The sequence below is a fragment of the Acanthopagrus latus genome, chromosome 14 (assembly GCF_904848185.1).
Source record: "Acanthopagrus latus isolate v.2019 chromosome 14, fAcaLat1.1, whole genome shotgun sequence".
Lineage (NCBI taxonomy): Eukaryota > Metazoa > Chordata > Actinopteri > Spariformes > Sparidae > Acanthopagrus > Acanthopagrus latus.
Window position 1 is genome coordinate 12,273,150 of NC_051052.1, and position 17,482 is coordinate 12,290,631.

The 17,482-nt window shown below is 44.1% G+C and overlaps 2 protein-coding genes across 5 annotated transcripts in view; one reads left to right on the forward strand and one right to left on the reverse strand.

The window, feature by feature from the left end:
- Window positions 1–17,482, reverse strand: part of wnt5b (wingless-type MMTV integration site family, member 5b) — an 85,604-nt gene that overhangs the window by 29,935 nt on the left and 38,187 nt on the right. For 2 of the 4 annotated variants that reach the window (XM_037122108.1, XM_037122109.1), the window contains one exon: window positions 10,182–10,277. The exons of 1 other annotated variant lie outside the window; for it this stretch is intronic. The gene's annotated coding sequence lies outside the window, so the exon portion shown is untranslated. Of the gene's footprint in view, window positions 1–160; window positions 1,405–10,181; window positions 10,278–17,482 lie in introns of those variants that run through there. One more of the 4 variants, XM_037122110.1, reaches the window with a different exon arrangement.
- fbxl14b (F-box and leucine-rich repeat protein 14b) lies at window positions 1,647–3,681 on the forward strand. Its single transcript, XM_037122111.1, has one exon. The coding sequence runs from the start codon at window positions 2,421–2,423 to the stop codon at window positions 3,621–3,623; it is 1,203 nt and encodes a 400-aa protein (XP_036978006.1). The 5' UTR covers window positions 1,647–2,420; the 3' UTR covers window positions 3,624–3,681.

Genomic DNA, 17,482 nt, shown 5'->3' on the forward strand with positions numbered 1-17,482 from the left:
ATCTGTGAGGAGGAGAACAGAGAGGAAGAGAGAGGAGGGTTCCTGTCAGTTGTGCTCGGCTGCTTCCTCCCATGTAAAAACGCCTGTTTTCTGCAGATCCTCTCTCTCTCTCTCTCTCTCTCTCTCTCTCTCTCTCTCTCTCTCTCTCTGTTATCCTCACCTGATCACTGTTGCCTTCCTCCTCCTATCGCTCTCTCTCTCTGCCAGCCAGTATGTTTCTCATCAGCTCCTCCTCCCTCTCTCTTTCTTTCCTTCTTTCTTTCTTTCTTTCTCTCTCCTTCACTCTTTCTCCTTCACTCTGACACACTCCACTGGCTACAGCAAACGGCTCCCCTGTCATATTCTCTCTCTCTCTGTCTCTGTCTCTCTCTCTCACACACACACACACACACACACACACACACACACACACACACACACACACACAAACACACACACAAATAAAAGCCAGCGAACAGTGAGAGGGCGAGATGCAAGCATATAGAAAATATACTGTTTACATTAAAAAAAACACATACAGCATCCAGGTTTGTGCACACTCATATAGATAAACACTGACACACACACACACACGCGCGCGCACACACACACACACACACCAAACTACAAACTTAGACCAAGGCTACTCCGAGGTTGCGAGAGGCCCACCAGCAGGGGATGAAAGTTACAAAAACAAGATATTTGCTGCTCAATTTGATGTCATATAAGCAATTTAGAAAAAAAAAATATGTCGGCTATATATAGCAAGCTGTCACTGATACTCACAGGACGGACTCAAGAGCACAATCAGCTGGGACTAAAATGAGTCTTCGAGTATCAGGACATAAGCAACGCCAGATGTGAGATGTGAGACAACCGCTTCAAGAGCTTCAAAGTGATTATTTTGGTGACACATGAGAGAGACGGTGCAGATCATCTTACCAAAGTCATTTAAGGGCGACCACAGTAAAATAAAACAAATTAATATGTAGTAAATGCCAAATATGAGACTAGTAAAGCATGTTGAAAATTAGATTATCACTTATTTGTTGTTCATAGTTTCCCACATCACTGAGGGCACTGGGTGATCTGTGTTCTGATTTATTGAAGTTAACAGTTCATCCTCTGAAGCTCTGACTGATGAAATGTTGATTTATTGTCTCTGGAATATGTAAATGTCTTTGTTGGTCTTGCAATAACAAAATAAAAAATAAAAAAGTGAGTGAAAGAGGGAAGAGGGGCTGTTTACAGGAGACAAAGACCGCTGTTTTCTGTCCTGTGGCCAGTCTGGAGACGCTCTACTAGTATTTCCACAACAACACAAACGCAGTCAAAGAAATATTAAATGTTCGTGCCAAGGAAGCGGACTGGAAAGGGCTTCTCCAGTTGGCTTCCCTGTGTTTCCTGTGTGGTCCGCTCAAAGGGTTAAAGCCCAAAGTGAACTGAATTGTAAGAAGTTGGTTTCCAAGGGAAACTGTTCGCACCGTTCCAGCTGAGGCGGGACAAACCAACTGCCCGACACAGAGGGGGTGGGGGTGACTCGCTGCAAATGCAAACTCATTTCGCACCGCGCCGCTTATTAAATATTAGCACACATCCTTCCAAGTCTAAACCGTCTAAAACATCGCCGGCTATAACTGCGTTTGTTTTAAAATCCGTTTGCGGCACATGAGATTCGTGACGTGACGTGCCGCCACCCCTCCCGTGCAGCCGGAGTGCTGGGGTCCCTGCCAAGTCGGTTTGAAAAGAGCAGACAAAGGCTTTGAGCTCCGGACGCCCCTCTCTCTCTCTCTCACTCTGCCTACAAAGCCAACCTAGCTCTATCTTTTTCTGCCCCCTTATATCATGGAAATGTTTTTTAATAGGCGGCGTTAACGGGGAGCTGGCGTTATTTTCACTTTCTTATTTTGAAATGTACGACCGTCTGGATCCCCGCTCGGCCGAGAGAGGACGGCTTTTTGTAGGTATAATACAAGGAAGCGTCGTCTGAGAGAGGGAGAGAGAGGGGGAAGGATTGACGCTTTTTCCTCCTCTCCTCCTCCTTCTTCCTTTCGCCCCCCTCTCCTCCTCTTTTTGGCGGAGAGAGGGGTTGAGGCAGGAATAAACGCTTTTTATTTTTTGTTTTTTTTTCTTGTTCTTTCTTTCCTTTTTTAAATTTTTTATTTTCTAAATGCATTTGAATCCTACTGCGCAACTAGACCGGATCACGTGGGGTTCGGAGAGAGTTGGATCGATTTTGCACAGTTCAATGTGAGAAAAAAGAGAGAAACAAACAACTCCTGTTTCTTTTTTTGTGTGTGTGTGTGTTACTTCTGTGGATAACCGGGACTGTTGATACTTCTGCATAATTGCAAGAGAAGGGGTGTGTGTGAGTGGGTTCTTTTTCTTCAGCCTTGGAGGTGTGGAGTATTAATTCTTATATGCCTGGGGTTTGAAAAACAATGGAGACGCACATTTCGTGCCTCTTCCCGGAAATTTTGGCCATGATTTTCAGCTATCTGGACGTGAGGGACAAAGGCAGGGTGGCCCAAGTGTGCATCGCTTGGAGGGATGCATCCTACCACAAGTCAGTGTGGAGGGGGGTGGAGGCCAAGTTGCACCTCCGCCGGGCCAATCCCTCCCTGTTCCCCAGCCTCCAGGCCAGGGGCATCCGGAGGGTCCAGATACTGTCCCTGCGCCGCAGCCTGAGCTATGTGATCCAGGGAATGCCTAACATCGAGTCCCTCAACCTGTCCGGCTGCTACAACCTCACAGATAACGGGCTGGGTCACGCGTTTGTGCAGGAGATCCCATCGCTGAGGGTTTTGAACCTGAGTCTGTGCAAGCAGATCACAGACTCCAGTCTCGGCAGGATAGCTCAGTACCTGAAGAACCTGGAGGTGCTGGAGCTCGGTGGCTGCAGCAACATCACCAACACCGGGCTTCTCTTGATAGCCTGGGGCCTCCACCGGCTCAAGAGCCTTAACCTGAGGTCCTGCAGGCATGTCTCGGACGTGGGGATTGGACATTTGGCGGGCATGACCCGCAGCGCGGCGGAGGGCTGCTTGAACCTGGAGTACCTGACTCTCCAGGACTGTCAGAAACTGACGGACCTGTCACTCAAACATATTTCCAAGGGGCTCACCAAGCTCCGGGTACTGAACCTGAGCTTCTGCGGGGGGATCTCAGACGCAGGGATGATCCACCTCTCCCACATGACCTCCCTGTGGAGCCTCAACCTACGCTCCTGTGACAACATCAGTGACACGGGGACCATGCACCTCGCCATGGGCACCCTGAGGCTCTCTGGGCTTGACGTCTCCTTCTGCGATAAGATCGGGGACCAGACCCTGGCGTACATCGCCCAGGGGCTGTACCAGCTCAAGTCCCTGTCCCTGTGCTCGTGTCACATCTCCGACGACGGGATAAACCGGATGGTGAGGCAGATGCATGAACTGAGGACCCTGAACATTGGACAGTGTGTGCGCATCACGGACAAAGGGCTGGAGCTCATAGCTGACCACCTGACCCAGCTGGCAGGCATCGACCTGTATGGATGTACCAAGATCACCAAGAGGGGACTGGAGAGGATCACACAGCTCCCCTGCCTTAAAGTGTTGAACCTGGGACTCTGGCAGATGACAGAGAGTGAGAAAGTGAGGTGATTGGAAGTGTTTTTTTTTTTGTTTCTGTTCTTTTTTTTTTTTTTTTTTTGTTCTTTGGATGGGGACAGAGGGGGGATGAGGATGGCGAGGGGGGGGGGGGATAGATGGGTGGGTAAATTTCTTTTCTTATTTAAAAAAAAGAGAGAGAAAACCTCCCTTTACCCCTCCTGTGTGCTTGTGTAAGGCTTCTCCCAATGTGACCAGATTTTTGTGTTCAAATGTTTTTATTTTTCATTTTTTAAATGTTCCTTTCTGTTGGCCTTGCAGGATTTCAATTAGTGTTTTTGATATGACTTAATATTCTGCCTGGTAGGAAGCAATTAAAAACTTACTTTTGTTACGAGCTCATGAAAACCCCCTGTTAACAATTTGTTTTGATCTCATACTGAGCTTTAATATCTCTTAAAATTCTGACTTTGGACTAGAGTAACGTCAGTGAAAAACAGCTTGTTTCACACATTATTAAAAGAAAAAAATAGCAAGTGTCATATGAGTAATCTGCCTTATTTGCTGACACTTGGCTTCAAAGTTAAACTCGCATCCATTTAAAAAGCAAAATGAGGTGTTAAAACTTGAGTATGGGACTTTTTTTTTCTCTATTTCAGTTTCTTTCTGATTTTTTTTTTTTTTTTTTTTTTTTACAGTGTGTCTGGATTTGAGACATTTTACGACTAATCTCCGCTACAGCCATCACGCCTAAAAACATTTGGCTACCTCGTATGTGGTTGTTTTCAAAGGGTGTATACTGTTAAGACAAAAAAAAAAAAAAACAAACAGAAGGAAAGCAAGAATGAGAGACTGGGAGAAAATGTGCCTAAAGGGACTGTGTCTGCCCCCTCCCCCCATCCCCTCCCTCCTTCCCTCCCTCCCTCCATGAGCAGAGCTGGAGAAAAGAGACCAGGACACAATCTAACTACCTTTTGTTAATTTACCCCCATAAACAGCAACAATTTCCCCCATCGAGGGGAAGAAGGAGACAGGGAGAGCAGAGCGAGCTGCGAAATCGGCTCAGATTCCAAGGGTGACGCTTTATGCAAAAAATATAAAAAATGATCGTGAATCCGCTTGTGTGCAAGAGCTTATTCAGTTTTATGTTTTTCCACATTTTTATAATTTTTTTTAAAGGGATAAAGTCCAACTTTGACGCCCTGTAGAGACGTGTTGTGTTCAGAGCCTTGACGCATGTAGAGGAGGCGAGACTGTCAGCTTACCCTGAGAGGAAATACCTATAATCAACAATTAATAATGCTATAGAGATATGGGGTTATTATTGACACAAATCATGTCCGTTTAAGTCTTGTTTATGGGAGTACGTGGTGTTTTTTTTTTTTTTCTGAGGGGATGCTGATGGATGCGAATGTCAGTGGATGTTGTTCAGAGTGTCGTACTTCAAATTGAAGTGATTTCTGTATCTTTATGCCCTTTATTGCTCAAAAAGAATCAGGGTTTGTCTCATGGCTTTATTATTATTTTTTTTCCCACGTTAATGCCAACACAGGTCGCATTCATATTCATGTTGCTCTCACCCGGTAAGAGAGAGAGCGAGGGAGAGAGCGAGGGAGAGAGAGAGGGGAGGGTAGGGATATCTTTTTTTCCTCCTCTTTTTCTCCATCTCTCCCTGAATAAAAATACCCTGAATCCATTTTGAGACATGCTTAGAATAAGGAGCAATCGATTGTTTTCTTTTTTTTCTTTTTTCTTTTTTCTCTCCCTCTCTCCCTCTCTCTCTCAGTCTCGGGTTACAAGCGGAATGCGTCTCTCCCTCTCCCCATCCCTCCCTCCCTCTCTCTCTCCCTCTCTCTTTCTCTCACACATTAACACACATGCACACATGCACACGCAAGCGCACGGAGGCCGGCGGGCGCGCGCGTGTCTTTAATGTAATGCAATGACCTGCTAGAAAAATTAATATACGGATGTGCGTCCTGCTGAAAAAGCTGTGTGTGTTTGAAAAAATAAAAAAAGGTGTACTGTATATTATGTGTTTGTAAAGAAGAAAAAAAATGCAGAATCCCAAAATTAAATTGTTTTATATTCTTACGGTTAAAACAATTAAAGATATTTATATAATGAATGAAACAAGAGCGGTGTGGACTACTTTTGTGTAGGTGTAGCGCTTCATTGTCTGGTTTTTTTTTTGTTTGTTTTTTTCCCCTGTTAGAGAAAATATCACTTTCCCGCAAAGGTAATCTGACAGCCAGCAACTGCTATGTTCTTGTCCTACAATTATTTTGTCCATTTAATACAATAAGGGCTTTTATTTTAATGCATGTGCTCACAATAACCACCCACGCACTTCTGAGCATTGTCCCTGATCAGGCCAGCCTTGCCTCTCAAAAGGGCTGAAAGAAATCTGTTGTGTTGTTTTATTATTTACGAGGAGATTCAAAATGGATGCTTGCCGTCTTGATTTGGCTGCAGTGCCTGTGTAATTAATTATCACCAGGGCGTTTATTATAGGAAGCTGTTCTACCCTGCTGATTTTTTTAATCGCCGACGTCTGTTTTTCATCCCGAAATGCAGCAAAAAACAAAGAGGTGTTCAACTGGTTTTGAGTTTCACGTTTAAGTCTCAAGGTTTCGTGGCGCAAAAAAAAAGGGGGGGGGGTTATTAAGTCTTGTGTTTAGTGGATTTCATGGTTGGAAATGGAAGGTTTTGGGTATTAGCTTTGGTTCTTTTTTGCAGTGTTGTATTCCACATGTGGCAGGACTGCGTCTGTGCGGCTGCATGTGCGGAGTAATGAGATCTAAAGTTGGTTAGGGCAGATTTCCCTTCTTTCTGCTTTCCATCAGGACGTGTCCTGTGTGCGAAGTGACACTGCGCGCGCGCACACACACACACACACACACACACACACACACACACACACACACACACACAGAGGGTTGCCAGACCAGTCAGTAGCCATTGTCTGTCTTTAGAAGTTAGGAAGGCAGGTTTTGGTGGGGGATTTTTTTTTTCCTTCTTTTCCTCTCTTTCTCCTCCTCTTGTTCAGTCACGCATACCAGATCCTAGACCAGGCAGGAGACCCCCCCCTCCTCCCTACAAACACTCCTCTTTGCTCCCCCATACAACCACACACACACACACACACACACACACACACACACTTTTTAGCATTCCACACCATCATTCAAAGCATTTAAGCATTCTCTCTCCCCTGACTCTCTGTCCATGGGGATTTGAGGATAAAGGCCAGCATAGGGATTGTTGACCACAGGGACAGAGAGAGGCAGAAAGAAAGAGGACAGAGAAAGAGAGAATGTCAGTATTTGCTGTTTCTTAAATTTGCTTTAGCTGGCCTTTGGTCTTGCGCAATAACGCTGCATTGAGTGCACACGGAGATGTGAAGCATTTGCCTGTAACATTTTGTGTCGTTTTCTCCCCGGAAACATTTGAATATCTGCATGAAAACCAAAGACAGAATAATATGTGGACTTGACAGTCGCTTATATATATGTTTTGCCAGGGCAGCGTTGTTGTAACACCACCAACAAACATGGTAAAGAAGTCGAAGTAAACTGGAACGGAGGTGTGACATTGTAATGAACTGGCGCTTGAATGCTGATAAACGAACAGAGAGGTAGGAGGCGTACGACGTGGACGGCTGTTCCTTTATCATTTGACATTTGGGCCTGCAGACCTTTTCCCCGACAGATACAGCAGACCTACCGTGACAAGGTCATATCACGCGTTTCGACCGAGGGCTGAAATGAAGGCTGACAAAGATACAATCAGCTGCATTCAAATGATAATGTGGTACTTTATTAATCCCCATCGGGAGAATCTCTTTTTGTCTGCCCCCCTCCACAGGGAGGTCAGTGGTCAGGCTCGGCTCCGGGAGCCCACTGCCTGAGCTGCAGGGGGATTTTGGTGTCTTGCTCAAGGACACATCAGCAGGGTGGAGGCTTGTCATGTTTTAGGGTCACCTTGCCTCCCTGTCTCTCTGCGAGTCACTGGAGGTGGTGCGGGCCACCTGTGAAGTGCCGCTCCTAAAATACTGAAGCTCTTTTTCCGATGAAACAATCTGTGAGGGGAATGCAAACGCGTCCCTTATTGTATAAGTTGCGGTCTCAATTTGCATTTTGAATAGAGAGAGCTGTGTGTGAATTAAGCTCTGGAGTTTCCCTGCTGGCTGTTCAGCATGATGTAGTTACAGAGCATGATATATCACTCCATTGTATACAGGGCAAGTTAATGTTGCATTGTGGGAAATGAACTAAATGGACTAAACTCCGAACACAAGTGTTACCAGTATTCCTATTTAGAAATATATCACTGCAGAGGGCCACAACCTAATGTGTAGAAGCCACTCTGAGCATGCTACTACAGAACACCATTCTCTCCTACATGCTTCTGTTTTAGCACCGTTTTGTTCCTCTTTTGTACACATCTAGTAAAACCACTCAGCCTCACCCTGCAGATGTAGTTCAGTTTCTGGGTCCATCATTTCCATCTGAAGTGCAACAATTTAACCCATTTGAATCCTCTCAAAGCAACAGAATGTAACTTCCTGGAAAATCGGGAGGACCGGGAGGAACCGGGGCTAGCTGGTTAGCATGCAAATTTCAGTAGATTTCGCTGCAACGCAATACGTCGTAATGCCAGAACTGTAACTAAACTTCAGCTAATTTTGAATGTTATCAACTAAATTTTGTCGTATTGCACTCAACTGTTTGGCAATTTGGGAAAACTGGCTTTTTGAATATTGACGTCACCTTCAAATCCATCGATTTAATATTCATTGGGAGCCATGAGATATCTTAGTCTAAAGATCAAATGCAGGCGAAAAACAGCTAGCCTAGCATGTCATATCTCATTTGTTTAATCCGTATAAAAGCTGTGTTCACAACAAGTTTTTGTACAGAAAGAACTAACAATATATTACATATCAGTTAGTGAGCTTTAAAGCTAGCTGCTTCTACCTGACTCCAAGCTTTATTCTAAAATGAGCAAAACTTTCAGACGTGATCCATCCACATGGCTCACAGAGAGAAATCAAGAACTTGAGGACGTCACTGAAAGCGACCCTGCCCGGCTTCACTTCCCCGTGTGGATGAATTCCCCCACAGATTGAGCAAGGCACATTTTTCCAGTGTAAAGGTCTCACCGTGGCAGCCTTGCATAAATGTGTGCGCTCGCTGCACTGTAAGGCAGCTGTGATCAAAGCGCTCACCAAATGGCTTTATGTTAGGAGTATATCTTGCTCTCAGTGTGATTTTCTCTCTCTTCAAACCCACACACCCTGCCTGTCTGCGGGATTGACAGCTCCTTGACGAGTTAATTCAAAAGCTAACAGGCACCGAAATTAGACAAAGGCCCACATTTGTGCCCCATGTAGGTCACTGACGAACTCTTTCTTGCTATAAACGCTGCTTTTTTCATTTGAACTTTGGCGTGCGAGCGAGGGTGCGTCAGGACCGTAAGTTGTAAAAGTTGAACTGTGGCTCGTCACGTCGTGCTCTGAACCACATTTCCTGTCAGGCAGAGGGGAACAGCAGTGTGTGTGTGTGTGTGTGGGTGTGTGTGTGTGCGTGTGTGGGTGTGTGTGTTTGCGTGAGTGTATTTTACTGCTATCATTAAAGGAATAGTTCACCATTTAAAGGGGAACTGGGGTTCTTCACAACAAAGCAGCAGTGGTATTAGCAGCAGAGTGTTACTGCCCTCCCCCACATCTCTCTGTCTTTGGCTGCAACTCCTTGTCTGCTGTGTTGTCTGTCTGTCTGTCTTGTCTGTCTGTCTGGTCTGTTTTAGGTCTCTGCTGCCTGTCTGTTGCTCAGCTTTCATCCCTGCCTTCATTTCATCTCAACTTATTCCCACCTAATTTTTGAAGCCTTTTCTCTTTTCCTGTCTCTTCATCTCCACCTGCCTACGTCCCCCCCCCCCCACGTACCCCCCATTCAGTACTCGACTCACCCCTTCCTTCCACCTCCAGCTTCACTTCTGTCTCCCTTTCATGCCCACGGTCTCCCTCTTTCTCTGCCCCCCCCCAACCATTTCCATTTCTACCCCTCCACTCCACCCCTCCTTCCTCCTCTCTGCGGCACCTGGTGTTGAGGTGTCGCTGAGGTACAGTAGACGGCTCTTTGAAGTCCCAGGGGCCCTCGGGGGCTGTGTGTGTGTGTGTGTGTGTGTGTGTGTGTGTGTCAGGAAACTTTTTTATCAGCAGCTCCAGTCAAGAACATTTGGCACAGCTCTTGATTTTTGGGCGTCTCTCATGTTGAAACGACCTTCCCTGTTTAAGCCCTCGTACATATGTGTGTGTACTGTATTTCCCGATTATGCAGACCAGCAGCATTTAAATCTCTTTTACTGTTCCCCCTTTTTTAACTTTTCAAAGGTGGACAATTAAAGGGATAGTTCAGTTCCCAAGTATTGGGAATGCAATTTGGACTAAACTATACATCTTTGTCTATAGAAAATGAGTTTGGTTACATTCTATGAGGCCTTTTTGGGATTTAAAAAACACAAAAACATCCAAATAAGACAATAAAAACACATTTCTAATCATGCTAGGAGTAAGGAGTGTGAGCCTGGTATGGTCATATTGTAACTTACTGGGATAAGGGCTGGCACAGTTGGAGAAAAGGGGGGGGGGGGGAGTAGAGGAAAAACCACCTCTGTCCTAAAAGTCTGCTTTAGTCAGCACCCAACCTGCAGAGAGAGAAAAAAGTGGAGGTAGAAATGCAGAGAAAGGAGAAAAGGGGGAATGTGGTAAAAAAAAAAAGAAGAAGAAGAAGAAGAGAAGGGAAAAAGAATCGAGGGAGAAACAGATGAGAAAGAAGTGAGGTTGGTGAGAAAGAGAGGGAGAAGGGAGGGAGAGAGAAAAAGAGAGAGAGAGAGAGGAATCTGTGAGTCACTGTTTAACTGTGGGCTGCTAGAAGTCAGCTAGCCATGTTAAAATACCGTCTGGGCACACATGCACACACCCACACACACACACACACACACACACACACACACACACACACACACACACACACACACACCGAACTCGTCCAAAATACAGAAATCTGCCTGAAATTCAACAATGGTTGGCACAACACACACACACACACACACAGACACACACACAGACACGCATTAAAAGTTTAAGCAGAAATCCTGCGTCTGCCTCGCTCAGACTTCGCTGCCCAACAGACCAGCTAATTATTTTCAATCGGACATCAGGCACGCACACACCTCTGCCGCACATTCCTCAGAAAGTAATGAGCTGCTTTTCTACAAAGGTAAGAATTTAGGCGAAGGTCAGAAATAATTCTTTCCTTCTCAGAAAGTCCAACTTTGCAGCAAAGGAGGAACAGTGACATCATCCAACCCCTGAGTGATTAATTATTGATGGTTTCTCTCTGAAAAAAAAGGAAGAAAAAAAAAAAAAGAAGAAGTGGGTGGATTACAATTAGTTCTTGTTCTATGCTGAACAATCCTGGCCAGGGGACTGAACTTCTCTTAAAGCACGCAGCGATGGCTATTAGCTTCATAAATACATTTTGAACACTGTCAACTGATGATTATTATTTATTTGATTACTTGATTAATAGTCCATTAAATGTCAGAACAATAATATAAGACTAAAAGTCTACAGCCATGCTAGCAGCTATTATGGGCCAAAGGCACAGCTCTGATTTGAGCTAAATGCTGACATCATGCTAACATGAGCACAATGATGCTTAGAATAATAAAAAAAATGCTGACAAGCTGATGTCATATTGAACTATTGAATGTTAAGCAATTTTAGGCCCAAATCGTACAGGACTGAAACAATTCATCTCTAATCAAAATGTGATTATTTCAGCACTTATGCAGTGTATTTTTTTCAGCATGTAGACTTGAGCACCCATACCTCATTAGCTCCTCTGGGCGTTCAACTGTTTATTAATTTATCACATACAGTTATCAGGTCATTTACCGCCCCAGTCCCTTCGCTCAGCAGGCGACAAATCCATGTATTTATCCACTTGTCTCAGCTAGCACCATGGCTATCATAGTCCCAGAGATACATTTATGCGAGCCACGCTGCTCAAATCATGCTTGTTGTTCAATTTTACACACTTAGCACGAGCCATTTGGAGGAGTTTCGCTCAATCAACGTGAGATCCAGCAAATTGGATGAGAAGACAACAACCCAAATCTTTAATTTGAGACCATAAGACCCCGCGTCATTCACAATCAAACCATGGACGCTGTCGCTGAATTTTTCATAAAAAAGCCCCGGCAATTAGAATGGGAGACTGAGAATTATGCAGCATGTGATGTTGACTTGTGCTCCATATTCCTGCTTCACTCGACAATACCCAGCGGAGAAAGACCGGGGAGAGGACGGAGAGGGAGAGAGGGAGAGAAGGATGACATGTGGGTTCATTTTGGGTTTCTTTGTCTTGATGTGAAACCAACGTGAAGCTCTGACAGAAATGTGACAGATACCTGCAATGTCAAAAAACCAGCAGGCTCGCACACATTCTAATTTGTCAGGTGAGATAGTGTTTTGGTAGCGTGGGAGGTGTGGTGCGCTCATGTGTGCTTCCTGTCTGTGCATGCGTGATTGAAAGCGTGTGTGCATAATGCATGCGCGTCGACAAGTCGTGTTGGTCTCTGTATCTTCCTGTCAGTTCAGCCTGTCATTCAGGCATCAATGAGGGGAAACTTTTTCCTTCTCTTTTACTCTGTTTAAAAATGTGTCATGCTTCTCTCAAACAGTGGGAAATGGGCAGAAAGGGAGATGGAAACAGCGCAGCCGAGTGAGGTTTTAACACATGTTTGACAGGAACTGTGAGCATTAAGAGAAGAGAGATTTCAACATGTTAACATGGAAGTTTTTTTTAAAGAGTTTTTTGAGAGGGTGGTAGATGTTAGGATTGTTTGGAGTGCAACACTGAGGAGGAAAGACAAGGAAGGAAGGTGGAAGGAACATGTGAAAATAAGGGTTTATTCTCAACTCATCCTGCCATGTTGGACACCAACAAAAGACATCTTATTGTTCCAAGTTGCAGAAAAGAATGATGGAGACATCTTTTTTGAAAGGAAATAATCATCACCAATCACAACTCGAGATGAGTTATGGGCTACGAAACTAGCTTTAAAGACTAGCTTGACATTTTGAGATAAATCTCTCCTGCCTGTATGCTAAATTTGAGGCTACGGCCACAAGATGGTTAGCTTACCATAAAGACTGGAAGCAGGGGATAACATGAACATGAAAGATAGGCAGTTGACTTTAGCTAGTTAGTGACAATCTGTGATTGGATTACTAACTTAACAGCATGATGCAGGTTGTCCCTCAGCATTGCTTGTGGGCAATAAATAAGCCAAAATATACCTATGGAATGCCAAATCAGATTTAAAAAGTTATGTGGACTGTGTATTAACTTTCCAAGCTTGCAGCCTAGCAATATTTATTGAGCCTGCACCCTTTTGAAAATTCATTTTGAACAGCCCTTATATGATATATATGAATAAAGGCAGCATGAGGTGATTTAAGCTCATATGAATTGATAGAAATTAGAGCCCAAACAGGTCTGAGCTTGTCTGAGCCAAGAGTCGGGTCACTTCCCACTCAATCCAATTAACGGGGAAGTGGACATTCAAACTATAAGAAAATCCCTATTAAAAGGTTATTTAATATTCAATCTATAAAGACATTATTGAGGCAGAGTAGCGCTCTTATCGCGCAGTAAATGAATTAAAGTTTCAATTTGCATGTTGAGTGAATTGAACTGAAAGTGCTTTAGACCCAGAGCGCCCACCAGAGCTGTGGTGTGCCTGTCTGATAACCAGGCTGCCAATTCAGGATTTGGCAAAAGCAAAGATTTACACTGTGCAGTCGTGTAAGAGGGCCTGTGGCACAGGGTGACGGGGACAGATCTATAAACTGAGAGTCATGCCATTTTATTGTTGGAGCTATAAATAGTAAGGGGATCATGAAATTATTACAATCCATCCTAAGAGGGGAATTCATTTATGTACCAAACTTTATAGTGATCCAGCCAATAGATGACACATTTATAGTTTAAAAGAAGAGGTATATGTATGGAAGCAACAAAGGGCTGTAAGAACTGAGTAGTTTGAATTTGTGTTTTTGACATTTGAAGTAGTTAATCACAAGTTATGCAATGTCAAAACCTTAATTTTGTTTCATTAAATTTTCTAATGGCTCGCAAACTCAGACAAATAACTGTGTTCAGTATCTATTTATTTTTAATAGATTTCTATTTATTCATTTATTTGAAATGTATGGTATTTATTTATTTATTTATTTATTTATCTATTTATCTATTTACCTATTTACCAGACTTTTCAGAAAGGCCAAATGCAAAAGACCAAAAATGTCCTCACATGAAGCGACACTAAACCGGAAAAAAGTTAAAAAAAAAAGGGAATAGAAACAGTCAAATCATACATTTCAATTAGGGGAATTTCAGCCATGTAAACTTAAACAAGAACTGAAATCATCACGGCGTGTTTTTGCTTCCATACATATGTTTGAATTTCTGTCAAGCATTATGAGTGTGCAGTACACATGAAATGCAGCACATGTGCTGAATGCCTGCGCGCAGATGTGTGCCGGCAGCTGAACTTTCCTCACCGCAGAGTGGCACGGACCTCATCTTTCCACTGCTGCGTCGACAGATGTGAACGGACTCGGGGAAAAAAACAAAACAGCAGCACCAGGTTTGTTTGCTACTGGAACGCAGCGGGTCTCTAATGCTGAGTTGTGTGAGTCATGGTTGGAAAGTCAGACCTGATTTTTTTTTTTTTTTAAAAAAACATTGTCTCAGAGAGGACAGAGAAGCATGAGGTAACAATCTGCATTTATAGTTCTAACCAGGAAAATAAACCTGGTTTTGGATACAGAGAGATGAAGCGAAGGAGCGAAAGAAAGAGAAGGAAAATGAGGCAGTGCCTTTTATGATCGCAACAAAGAGAAATTTGTGAGAGCGTTAATGTGTTCGTGTGAGAAAGAGACCGATGTATAGAGAGGCTTGGAGAAAGAGACATGGGAGGAGGAATGAGAGAAGATAAAGAGTGAAACTGAGGATGGAATACAAAGGGAGGTTGTGTGCGTGTGTGTGTGCACACCAGGTGTGTATCTGCCGTCCCCAAGGTCCTTCTAGCTGTCTTCTCCTATTGATTAGTTCATATTGATCTGGCCTGGCACATACACTCTGACACACACACACACACACGCACAAACGCAGCATGGTTGACTTGATTTAGCCGGGCTTTGACACAGGGGGACACGAGGGTACATTGTTAACACACATGAAAGCATGCACACACACCCACGCACATCATTTGGCCCTCTTAAAATGACAACCATCTTCCTTCTGACACACACACACGCGCGTCAACAGTCATTCTGCCTATTTGCCAGGTGCAGTGGCTGTCTGGCAGCAGAAACAATGAGATGGACTGGCAATAGACAACTCAGAGTCCAAACCATCTCCATATGTGATATATAGTATGGCCTGAAGAATTCCCACAAGAACGGCCCTTAAGATGATTAGGGGCGTTTAGCGTGCTAACATTAGCATGATGGGTGTGAGATGTTAAACAACAACATCAGGTCAAGCTAACAAGATGAATAGCATACATTTCACAGCTTTCTGGACTTAACTATGAACCTGGTGGTTCATATTCTGTGAATGCATGCAAAGTAGCTGTGCATAGTATACAACATAATGTGAACAATGGAAGTTGTGTGATTAGGGATGTGCCAGGGGAGAAACTGAGCTGAGGCAGGAAGTGGTTTGAGTGTGAGTTAGCTGCTAACTGTGGCTAGCTGCTTTGGGTCACACTGATGACATGTCATCAAAAGCATAGTCCGCTACACTATACATAAAAGTTATCCATTTTATAGGCAATTAAATTCATAGAGTCAGTGTTTTTAGGGAAAAAGGTTAGAGTCATTTTTAATGACCCTAATCTGAATCTTTGGGTGGTGGACAAAACAAGACATCTTGAGCTTTGGGAAACACTGATCAACATTTTCCAGCATTTTCTGACATATTACAGACCAAACAACCAATTGATTAATCAAGAAATTAATCTACTTGAAACTGCACTACCCAAAACACTAGCCTGAGCTTAGAAATACAGCACTAGCCTCTCATTGCTCTCATAGAGACATTTTCTGCCCCAGCAGGGAGCTATTTTCCTAAAAAAAAAAACACTCCCAAAACCTCACTGTACACTAACTGCTCAGGATCAAACAACAAAGACAAGAATAAGTGAGCTACAGCTGGTGAACACAGTGGGTCATTTGGTAGCTGGAGTTATTTCCATCAGACCAAAACAGAAGCTAAAAGAGAGTAAATATTGGTGTTATATTCTTCAGGCGGCCAGAAAATGAAGGCTGATGCTGCTCCTGAATATGTAAATATGCAACTGCTCAGAGGTTAGCCATATCAACGAATTAGGAGATAAAAGTTGTGGTCAGAAATCAGTCTTTACAGGTTTAATTTTATCACTCAGCATTTCCACAAAGACTGTTTGTGTTGCCTGAAGGCATCAGTGCAAAACTAGCACGTCTGTGACTGGAAAGTCAATGGTGCAAATCCCGAGACTGGCTGGAGAAATGCGAGTGAGGTAAATGAGCCTCCTCTCATGCCCTTAAAACGGGGAAGAAAAACAAACCCTACAGTCGAGTCAAGGTGCCCTTGAGCAAGACACGTCACCTCCAACTGCTCCTGAGCTGCTCAGTGGCAGCTGCAGAAGACTGTGTTTGTTCAGGGCAGCTCCCAGTGTGACTGCGTGGAGCTGTGTGAAGGTGAAGCAGGGCGAGGCTGGTAAAGATTTATGTTTGGCCGTACGCTCGTCATGGACAATGACGAAATAATGAAGGGAATGGGTGAAAATACCATTAAAACAATATGGAGACACTGTCCTGTCATCAAATATCAGCCCTCTAATAAGGAGGTTTCACTTGTCGTGACCAGAATGATGCATGATGGGGCCCGGTGGCAGGCGCCCTGACACATATCAATATGTATACCCACATTTATATACGCCACACACAGATACAGTCTCACATCTTTTTTTTTTTTCTTTTTTTTTGCTTGTCCTTCATCGAGGCTCTGTGCTAGACTTCCCTTTTCCCCCTTTGTCTCTGAATCAGAAGAAACGTCACTGTCTGTCTCTGCCTTTAGTCTTTTGTGTGCACATACACACACACACACGTGCACACACACGCACACAAATACAGAACGTGCACAGACACACAAACACCTGCACCCACAGAGACACGCACACACACACACACACAGCCTGCCTTCTGCTGCTGTGATGGCTCCGAGCTGTCAAAACATCCTCGCTTTCTCTCCCTCTCTCTCACAAAGGCAGCCTGACTGAGCTTGTCGATGCAGGTTCTCAGAGACTGCTGTCTATCCGCCCTCACTCCACTCTCTCTTTCTGTCCTTCTCCCCTCCTTTTCGTCTCTCTATCGCCAACATTTGTTCGCCTCATTTGTAATTTTGCTTACTCTATCTCCTTCTCTCGCGGCTTTACCTTTGGCGATTTAAAAGAATGCCCGCATATGGGTGCTTCATGTTAATCCATGTGGTGTTTTATCAGTCATGACACGTGAATGAAATGTATGTACGGTTGTTTTGAATAGTTCATTCCGGCTCTAGATTTGTTCTCACCAGCGTTTCAGAGTCATTCTCGAAGAGTTTGAACATACACAACCCTCGCTGCCCTGCTGAGTGTCAGACTACACCTGCACTAAGCTGGCTTAAGATCTTTTATACTGAAAAATGGACCCGGATGTGGACTGCAGGGTGAACAGTGGATGTGCTCTGGGTTGTGTTTATACTGCATCGGGTGTCTAGCTAAGCGGAAGTGTTGGCACATGTGCAATGAGG